A 20889-nucleotide genomic window follows, 5' to 3' on the forward strand; every position below is an offset into this window, starting at 1 on the left:
TCTCACTTTAAAGTTGACAGCGAACACACACTGCTGCAGCTCGCGTAGCCAAAGTTAGCTTTATTTCTTTCTTCCAGGTGTAGCTACGACATTTTTTTTTTCCCGTTATGAAAAGGCAGAGAAAAGACTTTCCTTAAACACCAGTACTGTTGCTCAGAACACGTTAATGATGTCTCCACTAATATGCATTTATTTGTGCTTAGAAACCTCACTGAGTGACTTACAGTTTGCATGTTCAAATGAGGACGTTTGTTTTTTTTTTAGTTTATCACAAAACTTTGTTCATCGCCTGATCAACTTTTTTCTGTTTTTTTAAATATAAATATATTTTAAGACAACCACTAGTCTCACCTTTTGAAAGGGAAATTGAGTGAATAATGCAATGCTATACAGTTTCCTGTCCACCTTTTTTTCCTGGGGTAGCTACTTCCTGTTAATGGGTGCAACTTCCTGTAAAATGCGCATGAAGAAATGGGATTTTTTTTGGGGGGGGGGGGTCAAACAGAAGGCACATGTTTTAAATTTGGTGCACACTAGGGTTGGGATCAATTACATTTTTCAGTTACAATTACGTCTTCAATTATTCATATTCAATTTCAACTCAATTATGATTTTGTTAACCAGCATTTTTTCCAATTACTCTTATTATTTTCCCCCTGAATGTCAATTACAATTACATTTTTAAATATTAAAGTAAATTCAATTAATCACAATTATTGAGTCTTTAATAAATGACCTCAGAGAACATTAATTAAATTTTGTGTTCGCTTTCTGTTATCATCTTATAACAGGTCAATTTTAACCCATGTCTTAAATCAGCTGTAAAATACACTAAAAATATTATCTATCATGCAATTTAGTTTTTATCTCTTGGTTTTCTTGTTAGGCTTCCTTATGCATAAAAATATTGGCTTTAATATTTTTTGGTGGTTGCATTCGAGCCTTTTTTGTGTCAGTATACCCCTAGATTTCAAATTTTTTTTAAAATAGTAAAATGATCCTCAAGAGAAAAACTTGATTTGTATTATTGTTTTTTTAAATACATTTTCCATGCCAACTAAAATTACAAAGTCAATTATCTGAACTAAAATACTTTTCATTTACAATTACAACAGTAATGGCTTTTTTTCTAATTACAATTTTAATTAAGTCATAATTATAATTGTCAATTATGGTATTACAATTATAATTGACCTCAACCCTGACACCAACTTCCTCTTCTGGCCTTTTAAAATAAAAGCCCTTAAATAAAAATTTAAAAAAACTCCTGTTTACTGTTAGGAAATAGATTTAATTTGTTTTTTAAACAAGCGTGACCACTATGATTATTTTTCTCGGTAAATAATGTCGTCAATGATTTGCTACAAACTGCTACCTCTATCACACAGGAAGTTGTGCCTATATTAGCACCTCCAGGAAGAAGGTGGATGAAATTGTCACAATTGCATTGGAAAAGATTTGATTTGTCAGAAGTTTAACACAATCCTGTGTACAGTTTATAAATATCTGTGTGTAAGAATTGCATACATGTTTTGTTAGTTTTTTTTTTAACACTGAAGGGTTTGTGTTTTCCTCAGAAATGTTGATTTTAAAGCATCGTCTCTGCTAGATTTGTTATCGCTGACCTTCCTGAGGAGAAAACGTCTCCACTCCATCGTTCTCTGCTCATCACTAACCAGTCCCTGCTGAATGAATCATGTCTTACCCAGAGCTAACACTGACTGTTAACCATAAATCTGTCTGTCAGATGATTTTATTCAATAAAAAAAAAAAGAAAAGAAAATAGAAATCCCCAGTGTTTTGTGTCATGGAAGTGGTTGGTTAGAGCAGAGGTTCTCAACCTTTTCAGCCCATGACCTCCAAAATAAAGGTTCCAGAGAGCAGGGACCCCCACTGTAGCTGAAGGTGGTTGAACACAGACATGGACATTGAAGAACAGTCATGTGGAGACAGGACCATCTATAAGGGGGAATAAAGGGGAGAGATTTTTGGGGTCCATCCATAAAGTCAGTAAAATGATGGTCCATTGTTCTATGAATCTGTGATAACCACATTTATTTATTCATCTGAATAATATCCACTGTTATCCAGGAATGTTTATTATTATTATAGTCATCTTAAAGATGGAAATCCTTGTTTTAATCAGAAATAAAATGGGTTAAAAGTGACAAAATAAATTATGGAAAAACTTTTGAAGTTTGATTTATTTTGTTTTTTAAACACAAAAATTGGTTAAAAGTTGCACGTTAGAGTAGCTAAAAACAGGCAGAAAAAACGGCAAAATTGTGGTTCAAAGTGTCAATATTGGAACAATTAGTTTAAAATGGCAAAAAATGGGCATGGCAAATCATAAATGTGGTTACATTGGCAAAAAATAAACATGAAAAAAGGTTAAAAGTGACAATAATGGATCAACATATGTAACAATAGGTGGAAAAGTGGTAGAAAAGGTTTATAAGTGCTGAAAATATGTTAAAACTGGGGGAAAATGTGCAGAAAAGGCATTGAAATTTGATGAAGTGGCACAAATGAGAGTAATGTAGCAGAAATGCATTAAATTAGCAACAAACAAAAAAGTGATGAAAATAGGTTAAAATATGGCAAGTTTGGTGTAGTTGCAGAAAAAGGGTAAAATAGGCAAAAATGAACTCAAAACCTATTCTTAGTTTCTTGAAGGCATCTGGTGACCTCCATTGCGTCCAAGTATACAGTCATCTCAAAGATGTAAATCCTTGTTTTTATGGACTAAAAGTGACCAAAAATTGTGAAATGGGATTTTAAAAACCACAGAAATTAGTTAAAATTTGCAAATTACAGTGGCCAAAATCAGCCAGGCCATTATGACACATTTGGAGCTATGTTGGCATTTATTGGTGAGAAAAGTAGTGAAAAGGGTTTATAAGTGCCGAAAATCTCTTAAAAGTGGGAAAAAACATTGAAATTTGATAAAGAAGTGCCAGGAATGAGAGTAATGTAGCAAAAATATGGCAAGAAAAAGTGATTAAAATAGGTTAAAATATGGTGAGTTTGGTGTAGTTACCGAAAAAAGCTAAAAAATAAGCAAAAATGGGCTCAAATTGATAAAAAATAAAATAAAAAAATCCTAGTTTCTTGAAGGTATCTGGAGACCCCCTCACAGTGTCGAGTGACCCCAAATGGGGTCCTGACCTCAATGTTGAGAACTGGCTGAGTTTAGTGGTTGAGCATCTGGGAGATCTCCATGCAGAGGTCCAGGCACTCGTTGGCCTGGAGACAGACGTCACAGACGGAAGGACAGTCGCACGGGGAGCATCGGTCCATGCATCCGCACACGTGGCAGAACCGGGCCGCGTCCAGGACCGGACGGAGGAGCGCACGTGGCTCACAGCCACACACAGACGAGCAGAACCACCACGTGCACCTGCCCAACCCCCGTAACCAGGCAACGAGGCAGTCCACGGGCTGACAGAAGAGGCAGGTCAGCAGGATGGCAGCACACAGGTCTCACAGGGAGAAGAAGAAGCAGAATTATTGGGGATTCTAAATGTTAAATCTAAGTCTAAATCTACATCTACTTGATAAATCTAAATGTTAAATCTAAATGTTAAATATTAAATCTAAATGTTACATTTAAATATAAATGTTAAATCTAAATGCTATATGTTAAGTCTAAATATTAAATATAAATGTTAAATGTAAATCTTAGATGTAAAATCTAAGTATAAATCTAAATTTTGAATCTTAATGTTAAATGTAAATGTCACGAAACTAAATATTTAGCTAATATGCAAATTCACAGGAAGCTCATTAATGTGAACGAGCGAGATTTATATTAACATTTAGTATTTAGATTTAATATTTAACATTTAGATTTAGATTTAATATTTAACATTTAGATTTAGATTTAGATTTAACATTGACCTTTATATTTTTATGAGAGAAAAAAAGTAACACAAATTTGACAAATATTGCTGTAAATCTGGTCAAAAGTAACCTTAAAAATAAAAAAAAATTCACATACGTTTTTTTAAACGTGGTTTGTTGCTAAATGTTGCAAAACGTTGCTGTTTATTTTAGCATGTGCAACCTTACAGTCAGCATCCCATAGTCAAACAGGGACAAAGATCTGAGTCCTCTTACCTCCTGTACTGGGCTCTGTGAGGTCAGCACTGGTCCTCAGACTCTTTGTTGGACCCTTTGGACTCTTGTCCATGGAGGTGAAAGGCTGGTTCAGATCAATGACAGTGAGTCTATCTGATTGTGAAGATCTACACACAGGCTGAGGCTCTTTGTAACATCTACCACAGACAGACTCCATTCCTGGTTCTCCATGTTTCACTTTAGCTTGAGCTTCACATTCAGTGTTTACTTCAAAAAAAAAAAAAAGAACAGAAAACACACAAGTTTAGATGTTTCTTCTCTTCTCTGGATGTTTGATCTACTTTTATCTCACACATCAAACCTGAGATTCTACTGAAGGAATAACATGATCACACTTTTTCACTTCCGATACGATACCGATACCTTGCATATTGGCCGATACTGATATAAATCTGATCCGACAGAGAACAATGGTCTGTGTTGCTAATGTGACCGTATAATCAGACAATCATGTTTTTGTTGCTGTAGTGATAGCATAATAATAATAATAATAATAATAATAATAATAATAATAATAGTAACAATGATAATAATGATGATAATATCAGTAATAGTAATACTAATAGTATTATGATAATAATGGTAATACTACTGCTACTACTACTACTAATAATATATATATATATATTAGTAGTAGTAGCAGTATATATATATATATATATATATATAATCACTGTAGGGGTATATATATATATATATAATGTTAAAAAAGGTAATCTGGGAAAGTCAGGTATGTAAATACCTTCTAGGTTCGTCCTGTCTATCATTATTATTATTATTATTACTATTATTATTATTATTATTATTATCATCATCATCATCATCATCATCTTTATTATTATTATTATTATTATTATTGTTATTAATAATAATAATAATAATAATAAGCTTATGTGTACCAGGCAGTTTAAGTGTACTTACCTCTTGCTTTTGAAGCACTTTTTGGTGACTCATGAATCTGATGACTATTTTCTCTGTTTTCATTCATGTTTTCATTCAGATCTGAACACTTCAGCTCATTGTCCGTCACAAGCATCAGTTTCTGGAAGAAGGAAAAGTATCATTGCTGTGAGAGACAAAAAAGTCAAACTTGAAAAATGAATCCATTAAAATGTCACCATGCAGTAAGTGGGAGAACTTTCCACCCTCTTGTTTAGTGCAGAACTTAATGATGTTCTAATATGGAAACCATTGCCGTTTTGTGGCTGTGTTTTATAGCTGTTGCATGAGTGGATGGTGTGGAAGTTAATCTATTATTAATCTCCATTTTATGAACATTCATCATGTTGATAGAAGAACTCTGGTCAGGACTTTTCCATCATCTAAAGGTCAGATCTGGAATCTGCAAAATTATACACTTTACTTTTGTTTAAATATCATATTAACAGCATTTATTCTTTATATATCATGGTGGAGTGGGTCGTCCAATCACTGAAGGGTCTAATTGATGACATCATCACTGTATGTTGGCAGAGGCAATATAAATGCTTTACAAATTCCGTTGGAGGCCTAGCTCTACAGTGATGATGTCATCAGTCCTACCTTTATAGTGATGATGTCATCCGTCCTACCTCTATAGTGTGATGTATAGTGATGATGTCATCAGTCCTACTTCTACAGTGATGATGTCAGAATTCTACTGAAATTTGTTGCTGTACGTGAAACTAATTGTATTAGCCCCCTATTGAGTCATTTTGCCATTCACATGTGCAATTCCCCCAAAATATCAAACTTTCCTGATATGCGTTGAAATTTTCATGAGTTTTTGAACATGTTTTGGCCCTCAGAAATGTAATCACTTTATTGTAAGAAGAATAATGATAATATATATATATATATATATACTGTATATATATACTGTATATATATATATAAAGATCATTAACATAATAAATTATGCAAATTTCCTGCCTGTTCTCATGCATTATATTATTAATGTTTTATTATATTATATCAATTCTATAGGAAACAAGGACACTTACTGTTCATGGCATCAAACATTCACAAGCTTCTTCACTAGTGCAGTGCAGGAGTAACAGCATCACACGTTCAACCTCTCTCTCTCTCTCTCTCTCTCTCTCTCTCTCTCTCTCTCTCTCTCTCTCTCTCTCTCTCTCTCTCTCTCTCTCTCTCTATCAATTCAATTCAACTCTATGTGCAAAAGAATAAAAATAGTAATAGGGTTTCACTATATATAAATGCAGAACATACATGTGTGTAGATGTACATGCATGACCAGACTGTTTATATACTGTATATGTAAAATACCGGTTGGATTGTGAGGATATTTTTAAAATGGCAAAAATGTATCTTCATCATAAGGAACAGGAACATTTTTTTTTTTTTTTCATTTTTGGTATTTTTAATCAAGTTGAACACTGTTTTATTGGCATGACAAACATGATTACATTGATCAATTTTGCTAATTTGGCTTCTTGAAACTGAAAAACCAATCTCTCTGAAAACTAACATCCAACCATAGATTGATAAATAAAAGTGGAAAGAAAATAGAATTTTATATATATATGTATATATATATATATATATATTTACTTTTAATCATTCATTCATTAATTTATTTTATACATATAAAGACTATTGTTTTTGTTTGTTTTTTTCGTTTATTCATTTATTTCACTGTATATCAGTGACACAACAATTAATTTAAATGCATTTGTGAAATGGGAAGATGAAAAATGTGTTTGAAACTGTATAAATATTTAATTTCAAAGAGCGCAACAGATGGCGGTAGTGCAATAAACCTACGAATTATTAACCGTAGAAGAAGAAACACCTGCTTTCCTTCTTGTTGCCAAATCAGATGTTTTCCCTTCACGTTATCTCAACGTTCGAGCTCATTTCTGAGACGGAAAAGGCTTTGACGTATTTGGCAACCTCGGCAGCATCAGCGCTGTCGGTGCTAATCTTAGCTAAACACTGTATTTACGTCCATAAAGCCCTGCCTTTTTATATGTGGGATTAATGATTGAGCTCTGTCTTTAAATTACCCCGTATTTTGCGGGCTTGTGCAATGGTGAGTATATGAACACATTTTTTGTGGATTTTTTGCGCTTTATTCAAAAAACGTAATGCTGTAAGGCCCAATCCTAGCGTGTGGTGTTTAGTGTACCTGAACTACACTGAACTGTACTTGCATTATTAAACCGTGTGAACAGTTAAACATATTTATCCGAAAGTCAAAAACACTTTATTTTTGTGTTGTAAAAGCTAAGTCATGAAAATAGGTGATGCTATGAGGGTTAGTGTTCTACTTAAGCTGGTGACCCTTTTTAACCGGTGACTAGTAACTTCCTACTACTTTAGTTTTGTTTTCCTTTCTTCCCATAACAACCTGGATTTTATTGTCATCTATTTATTTATTCAAAATTATTTAAAACACAACACTATTTTCTTAAAGACTGCCGCTAACGCCCGTCAGTCACCACGTAGAACAATCACCACTTGATTCCTAACACCGAGTACTAACTTCCGTGTTACGTATTGTAAATAAACCCACTGACGCTTTAGTATAAATAAATGCAGCTCATGGGATTTTGTGATTTCCATAAAGTAAACCAAATGAACGGGCTGAAAATGATAATTGTTATCTGTTCATGACAATCTGAATATATTGATTTCTGATTAGACCTCTGACATTCTTCTTAGCTATTATATTTTACTTTATTTTCTATTTTTAATATATGTACTGGTTCTAAATATTCTGCAACTGTTCAGTCTAAAAAAAAAAAAATTTTTTATAGAAATCTTAAATTGTAATGCCAGATTTTGATTTTAATAAAATAAGTTGAAAGAAAGAATGAAACCCAAATAAATAACATTCTCTGTGACATTTTCATAACTTTTTTTATTGCACATTCCTACAATAATTCCCTGTTAGAATATGAATAATAAATAAAACTGATCAGTTTCATAGGAGTATTTAGTCATCTAGCAACTGTAGCCATGCTTTACCTGATTTAAAAAGTGCCACAGAAAACATTTAACAGTTTAAAAATAAATAAGAACGTTAAAATTAGCAGTAAAAACATTAAATCAACAATAATATGATTTAAAATCTCCCTCCCAGTCATACCCAGTAACTTGGATTTAAAAATATTCACATGTGATGCTGACTTCAGCTCTAATGCAGTTTGTTCCACTTCTTTGCAGCATAACAACTAAAAGCAGCATCACCATGTTTACTGTAAACTCGGGGCTCCACTATCTGACCTGTGTCCATAGATCTGATGCTTAAATTTACTTTATCTTAACATAGGCCATCTAATTTAACACATACAGTAAAAAAGAAAAATGTATGTTTGGTAAGTCTGATATTGTTTATTGTAGTGCAAATTGATTCATTTCTTGTGTTTATTGATAGAAACATGAGAAGAGGACCTTGAAAAAATAATTGCATATTAAATTGCAAAGGATAGATATTTGTTCTTGGCTTTCTTCAAACACATACAACACAGTACAAAGAATAAACATTAATTTTAACAACCAAAAATGGAATGGGGTGAAACAGTGACCATCCCCAAACAGCATTATATAAAAAACACAACAGAAACAACTCAATAACAGCCATATTCATCAGAAGCTTAACAATTTATGTTTCCATAAGAGCAAAATATTTTGTTTTTTAAAGAATTTTTGAACATAGAGAGAGAAGTCATTAACTTAAAGTAATCCTCAAGATCATTTCAAACCTTAACACCGTAAACAGAAATGCGTCTTCTTTTAACATTTGTTCTAAATGAACATTTTTCAACAACATGCACCCCTTTTAAATACTGTTTTACTTTTCTTAGTTTAAAAAGTGATATAACACCCAAAGGAAGGCTTTTATTTCTTACTCGGAAACAAAATATCTCGCACTTTTAACCTTACTATATCCAAAAGATTTATTTTTCTAGATTTTTTAAAAAGTTTGTTAGTAGGTGCCCAGAATTCCACTTTATGTATAATTTTTAATGCTCAGTTTTGTAATTTGATTAATGGATCTACATATGTTTTACATTTATTACCCTGGCTTTCTGAGCAATAGACCAGGTAATATAGAGATGAATGGGGAGGGAAAAAATGCAATTAAAAGATAATTTTTCTAAAATTGTTCAGCCTTATTGTGAGGTATTTCCATGTCATGTTTGGGGCTGATTTTTAAATCGATAGAAAAGATGATTTTTTTTTCCATTTCCGAATGTGAATTCCACGTTTTTTGTCTGTATTCTGCAATCACAGAAACCCAGAGGCTCTAACTTTATTGTGTTAAATTTAAGCAGATTGTTTGTAAAGTGTGTTGTGTTTTTCAGGACAGTGAAATGTCTGACATGGACCCGATGCCTGGCCCTGAGGCCAGCAGCATGGAGGGGGAGAACGCACAGCTTTACTGTATCTGTCGTAAACCAGACATCAACTGCTTCATGATGTAAGCTTCTGTTGTTTATCAGTGGTTCATTTTTTTGTTGTGATCCAAAGCTACTAGCATTAATGTTTACATTTGTTTTTCCTCCTGACAGCGGCTGTGACAACTGCAATGAGTGGTTTCACGGCCACTGCATCAACATCACTGAGAAGATGGCCAAAGCAATCAGGGAGTGGTACTGCATGAGGTGTAGAGGTGATGACGACGGTTTCTTCTTTATTCTGTATAGCAACCTAAAAAATGTATCAGAATGTGGATGGTTTCTTCTTGTCTTTCTATTGAGCAGATAGAAACCCATTACTGGAAATAAAGTACAGGTCAAAGAAAAGCAGAGAGAAGATCGAGTTGGACAGAAGTGACAAAGGTTATAGCACTCCCAGCACGCCCGACTACAGGCTGGACCGGCGTCGTGGGTCCAAAGTAAGAATATTACCATGGATTTTGAAACTACCAACCTGTGTATTTGTGATGAAAAGAGCTGAGATTCAGTTTACTGTTTGACTTCTTGCAGGTGAAGCGTTCCGTGCGCATGTGTGGAGAATGTGAGCCCTGCCTGAGGACGGAGGACTGTGCACAGTGTGACTTCTGTATGGACATGAAGAAGTTTGGAGGTCCAAACAAGATCCGTCAGAAGTGCAGATTCAGGCAGTGTGAAGTTCGAGCGAGGGTGAGACCCTAAAGCATGTACTCTGAAACATCTTCCACTGTTTTTACTATGGATGCACCAAAATGAAAATTTGTGGCTGAAGCCGAAGAAAATATAAACGCTTGGCCGAATACCGAATATTGAATGCGGTTGTTAAGTTTTTCACTATATTTTTAAATAGTACATAAATAGCCTTGAATAAATTTTTAAACATGTTTTTTAAAGAAAGTAAATGTTTATTGAATATTCTGACATGTTTTGAATATTCAAGTAGCCTTTGCTTTTCACAAAAATGTTCACATGTGAAGCTGACTTCAGCTCTAATGCAGTTTGTTCCACTTCTTTACAGCATAGCAACTAAAAGCAGCGTCAACATGTTTACTGTGAACTCTGGGCTCCACTGTCTGACCTGTGTCCATAGATCTGATACTTAAATTGACTTTATCTTCACATAGGCCATCTAATTTAACACACAAAAAAGAAAAATGTATGTTTGGTAAGTCTGATATTGTTTATTGTAGTGCAGATTGATTGCTATGTTGCTCGGTTGGGCCTCAGAGGGAACTTAGTAAAAAGTGTCATGGTTCCCTCCCAGACCTTAACATTCCTTGGAGTGGATCTGGACACCATAGTCATGAAGGCGTGTCCATCAAGACGGCGGGTGGACGACGTCCTGAGTCTTCCCCCGTCAATTCAGAGAAGGGTCATGGCTACTTAATATCCGCTTTCTGTGCCTCTTGGGGAAGCTAACAGCTGCGGCGGCTTTTCATTCCCTTGGGCTGCGCCCACTCCATCGCTAGCTAATTGGCTTGGGCCTGGACGCCAGGCTGCACAGTCAGGCACAGAAAGATCAGGGTATCCCTACAGTGCATCCAGGCCCTGTCGGAATGGACTTATCGGTCCTTCATGCTCCAGGGCATACCCATGGGTCTTGTCCCGGCCCACAGGGTGATTATTACAAAAGATGTCTCCCAGCAGGATGTGGAGCATTCTGGGAGAACCACATAGCCCAGGGACATTGTTCGGCCCAGGAACTTCCAGCACACATCAGCGTGCTGGAGTTGCGAGCCATGCATGCCGCGCTGAAGCAGGCACGTACTGATTCAGGCAGACAATACTGCTGTTGTCTAGCATGTCCACCGCCAAGGGTGCACGAATCACCCCAATTGCTGCACGTAACCCAAGATCTCCTGACTTGGGTTTTGACTGAAAAAGCTGCTAAATGATCTAAAAATCTGGCTGAATGCTTCACTCCAATAGAAAACGATGGAATGTTTACTGGAAGTGGGGCCATGTGACATCATCAATCACGTGATCTCAAAATGGGGGCAACAGACTCTAAAACTGTAAAATAGTCCCTTTTTTTAAGAAGGCAATAAAATGAATATGGTGCATAATAATGTGTTTTGTTAGGCATAGATCTTCTAATAAGTGCCTTTTAAAGATTTTATCCCAAACTTGACAAAACAAATGAGACTTTAAAGTAGGGCTGGGCGATATGGCCTTTTATAAATACCGCGATATTTTTAGGCCATGTCACGATACACGATATATATCTCGATATTTTGCATTACCCTTGAATTAACACTTTGATGCACAAAATCACACCAGTATGATGATTCTATATGTCTACATTAAAACATTCTTGATCATACTGCATTAATATATGCCAATTTTAAACTTTCATGCAAAAAAGGGGATATCACAACTAAGTCAAAGTTGACATAACTGTATTTATTAAACAGTGAGTGGCTCAAACATAAAATTGTCAACAGAAAGTGCACGTTCTGTGCAAAATTGTCACAGAGACATTTCAAAACAAGACATTAGTGCAGGATGCAACTCACATGGCATTTCAAAACACAAAATTAAAGTGCACTTTTTGTACATAATGCCACTACAATATTTTAAAACAAATAGTGCCCTTTTGTGCATGTTGTCATTAAGATGACATTTCAAAAAAAAAATCAAAAAAAAAAAAAAAAAAGTCCGCGAGTTTAACGGTATGGTCATTTTCAACACCGCACAGACTACAAGCTGCGATATATCGAGTATATTCGATATATCGCCCAGCTCTACTTTAAAGGGGACGTGTCTCTGATTTTTGTAGCTCCTTGTAACAGCTTCAGAAAACGTGAGATTATAAAATTTTGTGTCTGTACAGAAAATGTTGCGTGTCAAAGAAGAGGAACTGTCACTGCGAGAAAGGAGGGAAAACTCCCACCACAGACGGAGACGATACTCTGACGACTACGACAGTGAGGCGGAGCTTTACCGACAGTACAAAGCAGCAGGACTGGATGACCACTTGGTACATTTACACTGTGGACTTCCTTACAAACCACAACAATCTGCTTCATGTCTTAAAAAACAGTTGAGAATCTTACTCTTTCTCCATCTGACACAGGCTTGGGCCAGTGATGATGACGAGCTGCCCTTCAGTCCCGTCATGCGTAAGAAAGCCATCAAGGTGAAGCACGTCAAGAGACGGGAGAAGAAGTTTGACAAGAAAGTAAGTTTCCTGTGTTTGTGTTTCAATCTGAGCCTGACATGATCAGCTGACGGCTCATTTTACTGATTAAATGATACAGAAGGAGTCGCGTCGCCACAAGCAGAAGCAGAAACATAAAGACCGGAGCAGACACGGTGAGAGGGGGTATTTACGCTCCAGTGGAGGACTGCGTCAGTGTCTGGGACCAAACTGTGTGGAGGCGGCGAGAGTCGAGTCCAAATACTGTTCAGAGGACTGTGGCATGAAGCTAGCTGCTAAGTAAGATCTCTAAACGTCTAAAATGTTTTTTCTAAGGGCATGCACTAAGAAGCTGGAGAATTATATCCTGTTATCTCACTATTGGCTTCAACTAACCAAACATTCTCTGTCACAGAGCAGCTGTACTAAGAAGTTGGATATAAACACGTTCATTTAATCCAGGTGATTTTAGAAGTGCGCCTTTACAAAACGGGCGGAGATTGCAGTGTCAGACCAATCACTGATACGGAGAAACTGTGCAAACTTACTTCACAGTTGAGGGATAATTCTTTAAAAATATAAAGAATTAAAATCCATAATCCCAACGAAAATCAACACTTTTGTATAAATATTTAGTTTTGTGTATTTTCAGTCATTTTCATATTGTGTGTGCGCGTGTGCGTGTGACTTGCTACTCCATGGCTCACACACGCACGCGCTTTAGCCGTGCACATGCACGCACATCAGTGACTCACAACAGGCCCAATCAGTGAGACTTGAGAGCTTTGCTAGTTTCTCAGTGTGATCGCCCCTCCCCCTCCCTGGTCTAAACTATCTTCCTCTCTCTCACTCGTGTGTTTACAGTTCGTGTTTGCTTGGCTGTGTGTGCAGTGATTGGCTCTGGCTGCACACGTGACTCTATCTCGCCTCTGTGAGGAGCTGTGCAGTGAAATAGATATAGTTGGTGTGCTAGCGCCCCCTCACACACTGAGGTCAAAAGCTGAATAGGTTTCACTTCTGGGCAAACTTCAAATAAAATTAAAATAAACATTTGGAAATGACAAAATTACTCCAAAATAATATTTGCTAAACACACACACACACACACACACACACACACACACACACACACACACACACACACACACACACACAGACCTTTCTTGCTTTTATTAGTAGATAGATGAGATTATACAATTTTAACTGATGGGAGAATAAATAGACACACTGATCAGTTTGACTTTTTTAAGGCACATGATGCTGCGTTATATAGATCAGCCTACATTATGAGGTGGACAATATTTGTATTTTATATTATCTTACAGGACTGAGGCACTCTTTATCACCACAGAATACTTGAATGATTTAATTTATGGGACTGAAAGTGCCCGACACATGCAGGTTTTATCAGCTGACTGATGTAGGTCAGTACATTAGATAATAATCTCTGTTTCTTATAGGATGTTATGGTAATTGAAAGGATTGCATCAATGCCTAAATATTCTCAAGTCGTAATCCAACAGAATTGATTGGGCAGGAGGCGTGGCTTTAGTACTCGTTGAGATCCTAGCCAGAACAAAATCTACCTTGATCAGGTTAGGTGTTCAGCCTAAGTTACCATGGTGATTTAGCCCCAAGTAAACCAACGTTGTAGTACAGGAGACATTGAATAAAACCCCGAAATTAGCACGATAAGAGAAAATCCAGCTTCGTAGTACACAATGTTTAACATTGGCCCTTTAAAAATAAAAGTTGTTAATGAAGTATTTTGACCTTTACCTGTTGTTACATTGTCAGTTCAGGGCTTAGTTTTGGGGGAAAAAATGCATTGTTATTAAGTCAGATTTGTTATTTAAAAACCTCGTAAAAATAAAATCCTAATCGAGCTGGAATAAGCTATTTTTATTGATTTATTTTATTTAATGAGGATCAAATTCTATTTTGTTTGACAGTTTTATGTCAAAACCTTCAGACTATGTTGTGGTCTGTTGCTCCCCCTGCTGGTGGGAAGCATAAACACTGGTAGTGGACTCAAAAATGTACAGCTTTTTTTTTTTACGATGGCACTTATTTATTGTGTTTAGCTGATAAATTCACAACGAATGTAATAATTTCATTAATTAAGAAAAAAAACTATGTATAAAATTTGTTGGCTTCAAAAATCTATTTTAAAAACTAGAATATTTTAGCTAAATTGCGTGTAAAACACACATTGTGTGCATCTTATAATCTAATCTAATGTAACACTGTAGTTTTCTAATGTTTTCCAACATACCTGATGATAAATAATAAATGTGGTTATATGACACAAAGATTAAGAATCTACCTTAGATGTCCCAGTAATCTGATGTCTGCTCTGTGTGACAGCCGGATCTATGAGATCCTCCCCCAACGCATCCAGCAGTGGCAGCAAAGCCCCTGCATCGCTGAGGAACAGGGAAAGAAGCAGCTGGAGCGAATCCGCAGGGAGCAGCACAACGCTCGCATGCGCCTCACGGAGATGGAGCGGCGTTTCCATGAGCTGGAGGGAATCATCGCTAAGGCCAAGCAGCAGGCGGTGCAGCAGGACGAGGAGGTGACGCACAAACCAGCTACTCACGTGGCTCTTTTTTTAAATATTGCTTCATCTAAAGCTTTCATTTATGTTAATGCTTTCCATGCTGCCTGCAGGTGAACGAAGGTGACAGTGAAGACACAGATCTTCAGATTTTCTGCGTGTCTTGCAGTCATGCTGTCAACCCCAAAGTGGCCTTGAGACACATGGAGAGATGTTACGCTAAGGTGAGGAAACGTGTCTGATATAAGATTTCTGTAATCATGGTATTGTTGATTTAATGTTTTTACTGCTTCATGGTGCAACGGATCATCATTGATCTGTGATCCGCACGGATCTCTCTCCACGGTTCAGCACGCATGTAATCTGCGGATTGGTTGACGTTGTTACCTCGCGATGCTTTATGGCACATAAACATCTCCATTCAGTAATGATAGCGGTGTCAGAAGTGTTCATTGGCCAAGGAAAAGGTCAGAGTTGTTGTTACCTGAGGATATATGAAGGACACCACAGAGAACTCATGGGGGCAGAGGACAACATGACCGTCAGGACTTCTCTTTGTTCAGCCGACAGCGGGACAATAACGGAGTGTAGCGCTCATCATCAGGTCCGGGTATTTCCAAGGATTTAAATACATATTACTGGTATATTAACCCATATAAACCAAAAAACGTGTTCTGATCTCAAAATACCAGTAATATGTTAGACATTTGCAGCAGTAAAATGTCCCTTTTCCATATTTTTTGGTTTATATGGGTTAATATACCAGTAATATGTGTTTATATGCATATTTGTATCCTCGGAAATACCTCGGAATTCCGGGTTTTACTCAAACCCCTCATCATCATGTCTCTGCAGAAGAAGACCCTCCGCTGCACCTCAGCACTTTAACAACTCACTAATTTCACAATTTAATTACACTATTTCTACCTTTGTTTTTCTGTTTGCATGTCGTTTTCTTTGTATTTAATAAAATAGTTTCTCTAACAGTTGGTTAAATCTACACATTTATACTGTATATAATGCACATGCAGGATGATGTGTAACAATAATCAGTCAAATTAGCTGTAAACACATTTTTTAGAACTAAATATAAGGATTTGCTGTGAACAGAAAGGAAGGAAGACGAGTCAGATAATTCTAAACTTTAGAATATAATACAATCATAACTTTTAATTACAAATATGATTCCTCAAAATAACAACTTTTGATATCTTTGTCACACAATATCTCAATATCACCATCAGTGAACTTTTTTATTTGTAAAATATTTATTGGACGTTTCTCTGGTGGCGTGTGCAGCGGATGTTATTATTATTGTATGAAGCCAACATTACTGCAGCTCTGCACATCATTGTTGTCCTGGTGAAGTCTCTTTATACAAAGACTTAAAAACAATCTGAAATTAGTGGTGACTCAAGTAAATCACCTTTATTATGCATTACAAAAATCTGTCCTTGAAACACATCATATAAACCTTCCTTAAGTCTCTAAATAAGTGAAACAATGAAAAACATCTCCTAGAAAATAAAATTACAGAACATTAAATAATCATTTAATATAATTTCAATAAATAAGTGCATCCCATGGTCCCATGTTGACTCTTATTCTGTCTGTTGTCTGTGGAAGTGATGGGTCTAGACCAGATGATGGAAGGGTCAGCTCATGGTTTTAATGTCCAGGGAGGGGAGTGTCCACTCTGCATGGAGTTAAAGAAGAAGACATAAAAGAAGAGTTAGATATTGTCATAACATTGGATGTTCATCAAAAGAAAAACTGTTTCCGTTCGTATAATCCAGCCGTGAAAAGAGGACGTGTCCTGGTAAATCTGGATGTATAATTACACTATGCAACGGAAGATATGAAATTAACAGCATCTACTGTCAACAACAAATCCAGAGTCGCTTGATGATGACGTAACGCCATATGAACGTGATGACGTGTTTGTTTGTGGGAACCGAGTTGAGCTGGTGATCACGTTTGTTCTACCGTGCCAGAAAAGGGACAGGGAGGGGGGGATTCCTGCTGTGAGCTTGGAACGGCCCGAGCTGGCATTATGATTACACCCTAAGTTACCATGGTGATTTAGGCCCAAGTTAACCAGCGTCGTAGTACAGGACACATGGAATAAATACAGGAAGTTTGCACAATAAGATGAAATCCCAAAATGTTTAACATTGGCCCTTCAAAAATAAAAGTTGTTAATTAAGTATTTTGACCTTTACCTGTTGTTACATGTCAGTTCATGGCTTAGTTTTGGGGAGAAAATACATTAAGACAGATTTGTTATTAAAAAACCTAGTAAGATAAGCTGTTGACTATTTATTTCATTTAATGAGGATCAAATTCTTTTTTGTTTGATAGTTTTATATCAAACCCTTCAGACTATGTTGTGGTCTGTTGCTCCCCCTACTGGTGGAAAGCATAAACACTGGCAGTGGACTGTTTTTTACTATGGCACTTATTTATTAAGTGTTTAGCTGATCAACTTTTTGAACATGTAAAGCACATTGAATTGTGTATGAAATGTGCTATACAAATATATGTGGCTTGCCTCAAGGAAAATATGTCAACTCCAAGCCAGGAACCTAAGCTGCACTTAACAAAAAAAACAAAAAAAAACAAAGGCACCTCTATTTTTTCACTGTCTTTATAATTTGAAAACTTTTCTTTTTGAATTTATACAGTGGAGCAAAACATTATTTAGTCAGCCACCAACTGGACAAGTTCTCCCACTTAAAAAGATGAGAGGCCTGTCATAAGTAGACCTCAACTATGAGAGACAAAATGAGCGACAAATTACGAAATGTGCAGTTTATTTTGGTTTATGAGTTCAAACTGTTTGTAAGAAAGTTATAAGAAAAAAATATATTTGTGATAAAACATTATTGACAATTTAAATAAATTGCTCTGCGATGGACTGGCGCCCTGTCCAGGGTGTACCCCCGCCCAGCGCCCAATGAGAGCCGGAGATTGGCACCGGCAGACCTCCGCGACCCTGAACAGGAATAAATGGGTCTGAAAATTAATGAATGAAATTAAATAAAATACCCTATAAAGCGCACATTCCAATAATTTAAATCCACAATTTAGCCGCGTCATTGTTTAAGCCGCAGGGTTCAAAGCACGGGAAAAAAGTTGCGGCTCATAGTCTGGAAATTACTGTAATAAGAATCTGTATTATTGACTAAGCTGTTTTTTTTTTTTCAAAATATGATCTCTTTGATTCAAATTGAAAGACGTTAAGTGCATCATGACATTTGTTTTTTAAATCAGGATTCCAATCAAATGGTTGGTTGAGTGTATCCTTACACCTGTAGTTTCTACTGCTCAGAAAGTGGATTTACTGCTAACGTGTGAAAATGTGACCAAAATATAGGATTTATTTATTTTTTCTTTCCAGTATGAGAGCCAGACATCTTTTGGTTCCTTGTACCCCACAAGAATCGAGGGGTAAGGAGAACACATTATAAAGGGTTTTAATACCAAGCAGCACCTCGTCCTAATGATTTCTGATCCCTCAGGGCAACGCGACTCTTCTGTGACGTCTACAACCCTCAGAGTAAGACATACTGTAAGAGACTCCAGGTGTTGTGTCCAGAACATTCCAGAGATCCAAAGGTCAGGCACTCGGCTCAAGCCAACATTAATCCTTCCTTCATAGCTCCACCACAGATTTTACTGTATATGGAAAAGGCTTTTTGTTTGTGTTCAGATCCCAGTGGATGAGGTGTGTGGATGTCCGTTAGTGAAGAATGTGTTCGAGCTCACGGGGGATTACTGCAGAGTCTCCAAGAGGAAGTGCAACAAACATTACAACTGGGAGAAGCTGAGGAGAGCCGAGGTGGACTTGGAGCGAGTCAGGGTGGTGAGTGCAGTTTTTCTCAAATGGGGGTACGCAATGACATTACAGGGGGTACTTGAAAGAGACGCACGCAAATTTTCCCTCGGGTCTTCTGTAGCTCAGATGAGATGTTAACGCTTTGAGCAGGTGAAGCTGCTCAGAGCGCCTCAGCGCTTGACGAGAATCAGACAGAGTTTCACAGGCACAGCAAAGTTAAGCAGGCACTAGTCGGCTCTGTATGTAGGAGTCAGTGATGATTTGTGTAGTTTTTTGGCATTTAGACGGGGTTTCAGGTGGCTTAGGCAATGTTTAAAGCAGCCGAGGGGGGAGCGGGTGCACCTAATGAGCAGCACTCCCCAGAAACATTTCCCCATTAAAAAAAAAGTTCCTTGCCTCACGGTGAAGTATTTCGTGCCGATTCTGTCCGCGATTCCGTTAATGTGGATTTTATAGGGCTCTATACTTAATTTGTGTAATAAGGAAAAATAAATGATAAATATCGATATTTGGCGTCAGTGAATTGATAACGTACTGCTACCTCGCAATATATTGTCGTATTGATATTTTGGCACACCCTTAGTGTCAATATTGGAACAATCAGTTTAAACTGGCAAATAATGGGCATGATATATCATAAACGTGGTTAAATTAGCTAAAATAAGAATGAAATTTTTTTTTTTTAAAAAAAGAGCCTGACAATAATGGGTCAACATATGTGACAGGTGGGACAGTGGTGGAAAGGGTTTATACTGTAAGTGCTGAAATAGTCTTGAAAGTGGAAAAAAAAAAGTGCATAAAAGGCATTGAAATTTGACTTTAGAAGTGTCAGAAATTGGAGTAATGTAGCAAAAATATGGCAAGAAAAAGTAATGGAAATAGGTTAGAATATGGCAAGTTTGATGTAGTTGCAGAAAAAGGGTGGAAATAAGCAAAAATGAACTCAAGTTGTAAAAAACAATTAGTTTAGTTTCTTGAAGGCATCTGGTGACCCCCAAATGGGGTCCTGACCCCATGGTTGAGAACCCCTGGTATACTAAATACCTAACTCTCTCTCTCCTTTCCCCTCAGTGGTATAAACTGGACGAGCTGTTTGAGCAGGAGCGTAACGTGAGAACAGCGATGACCAACAGAGCAGGTCTGCTCGCGCTAATGCTGCATCAAACCATTCAACACGACCCGGTTACCACTGACCTGCGTAGCAACAAGGATAGGTAGTGAACCTACATCATACATCACTGTACAGATTAGAATCGAGCTTTGTGATAATAACCATTAGTTTGGTGAAAAACTAATTTTCTAACATGACAGATATCTTAATGTTTAATGTGTATTTTTAATATATATTTTCTCTGAAGTAGGGATAGAATGATTTTGCTCTCTGGTATCTTGTTGGTATTGCTGAGATCTCTCTGAATAAATACCTAAACTTTCATCAGACCAACTGTGTGTTTGTTTTTTGGGAAAATGTTGTGGGTGATGATGCACAATGTATTATTATATTTAGCAATTTTAAAGAATTGTGCTCCCATTTTTACTTTCCCTGCTTCATCAAGCATTGTTTTCTTGAAAGGTTTTTGTTAAACCCTAAAATCAAAGCATATAAATTATTTATTTTGTGTAAATTATGGTGCAAAAGCAGCTAAAGGTTGATTGGTTTTAGCACAAAACGAATAAATATTTTGACCAACTACATCCAAACTATGGAGGTAGATTTGTGTCTTTATTATTTAATAAAAACAAATAAATCAATTATTGCTTTTATCAAAATTATTATTTTTTAAATCAATTCAATAAAATAATCGTTTTCAAT

The 20889-nt window shown here is 36.5% G+C and overlaps 1 protein-coding gene across 1 annotated transcript; it reads left to right on the forward strand.

Annotated features, from left to right (window-relative positions):
- The first annotated feature begins 6993 nt into the window (after positions 1 to 6993).
- On the forward strand, positions 6994 to 20516 carry cxxc1b (CXXC finger protein 1b). The gene is made up of 14 exons (XM_028447691.1): positions 6994 to 7174; positions 9453 to 9568; positions 9660 to 9760; positions 9852 to 9985; positions 10077 to 10232; positions 12376 to 12522; positions 12619 to 12723; positions 12803 to 12981; positions 15049 to 15256; positions 15352 to 15462; positions 18639 to 18688; positions 18760 to 18856; positions 18951 to 19103; positions 20148 to 20516. The coding sequence occupies exons 1-14, from the start codon at positions 7172 to 7174 to the stop codon at positions 20292 to 20294; spliced, it is 1707 nt and encodes a 568-aa protein (XP_028303492.1). The 5' UTR covers positions 6994 to 7171; the 3' UTR covers positions 20295 to 20516.
- The last annotated feature ends 373 nt before the right edge of the window (positions 20517 to 20889 follow it).

Source organism: Gouania willdenowi, chromosome 5 (assembly GCF_900634775.1).
Source record: "Gouania willdenowi chromosome 5, fGouWil2.1, whole genome shotgun sequence".
Classification (NCBI taxonomy): Eukaryota; Metazoa; Chordata; class Actinopteri; order Blenniiformes; family Gobiesocidae; genus Gouania; species Gouania willdenowi.

What these genes read in the sequence shown, in the direction of transcription:
- cxxc1b (XM_028447691.1), top strand. An exon ending in AGTGTGAAGTTCGAGCGAGG is followed by an intron (nt 10,233 to 12,375) that starts GTGAGACCCTAA and finishes GTGTCTGTACAG; the next exon opens with AAAATGTTGCGTGTCAAAGA. An exon ending in TACCCCACAAGAATCGAGGG is followed by an intron (nt 18,689 to 18,759) that starts GTAAGGAGAACA and finishes CTGATCCCTCAG; the next exon opens with GGCAACGCGACTCTTCTGTG.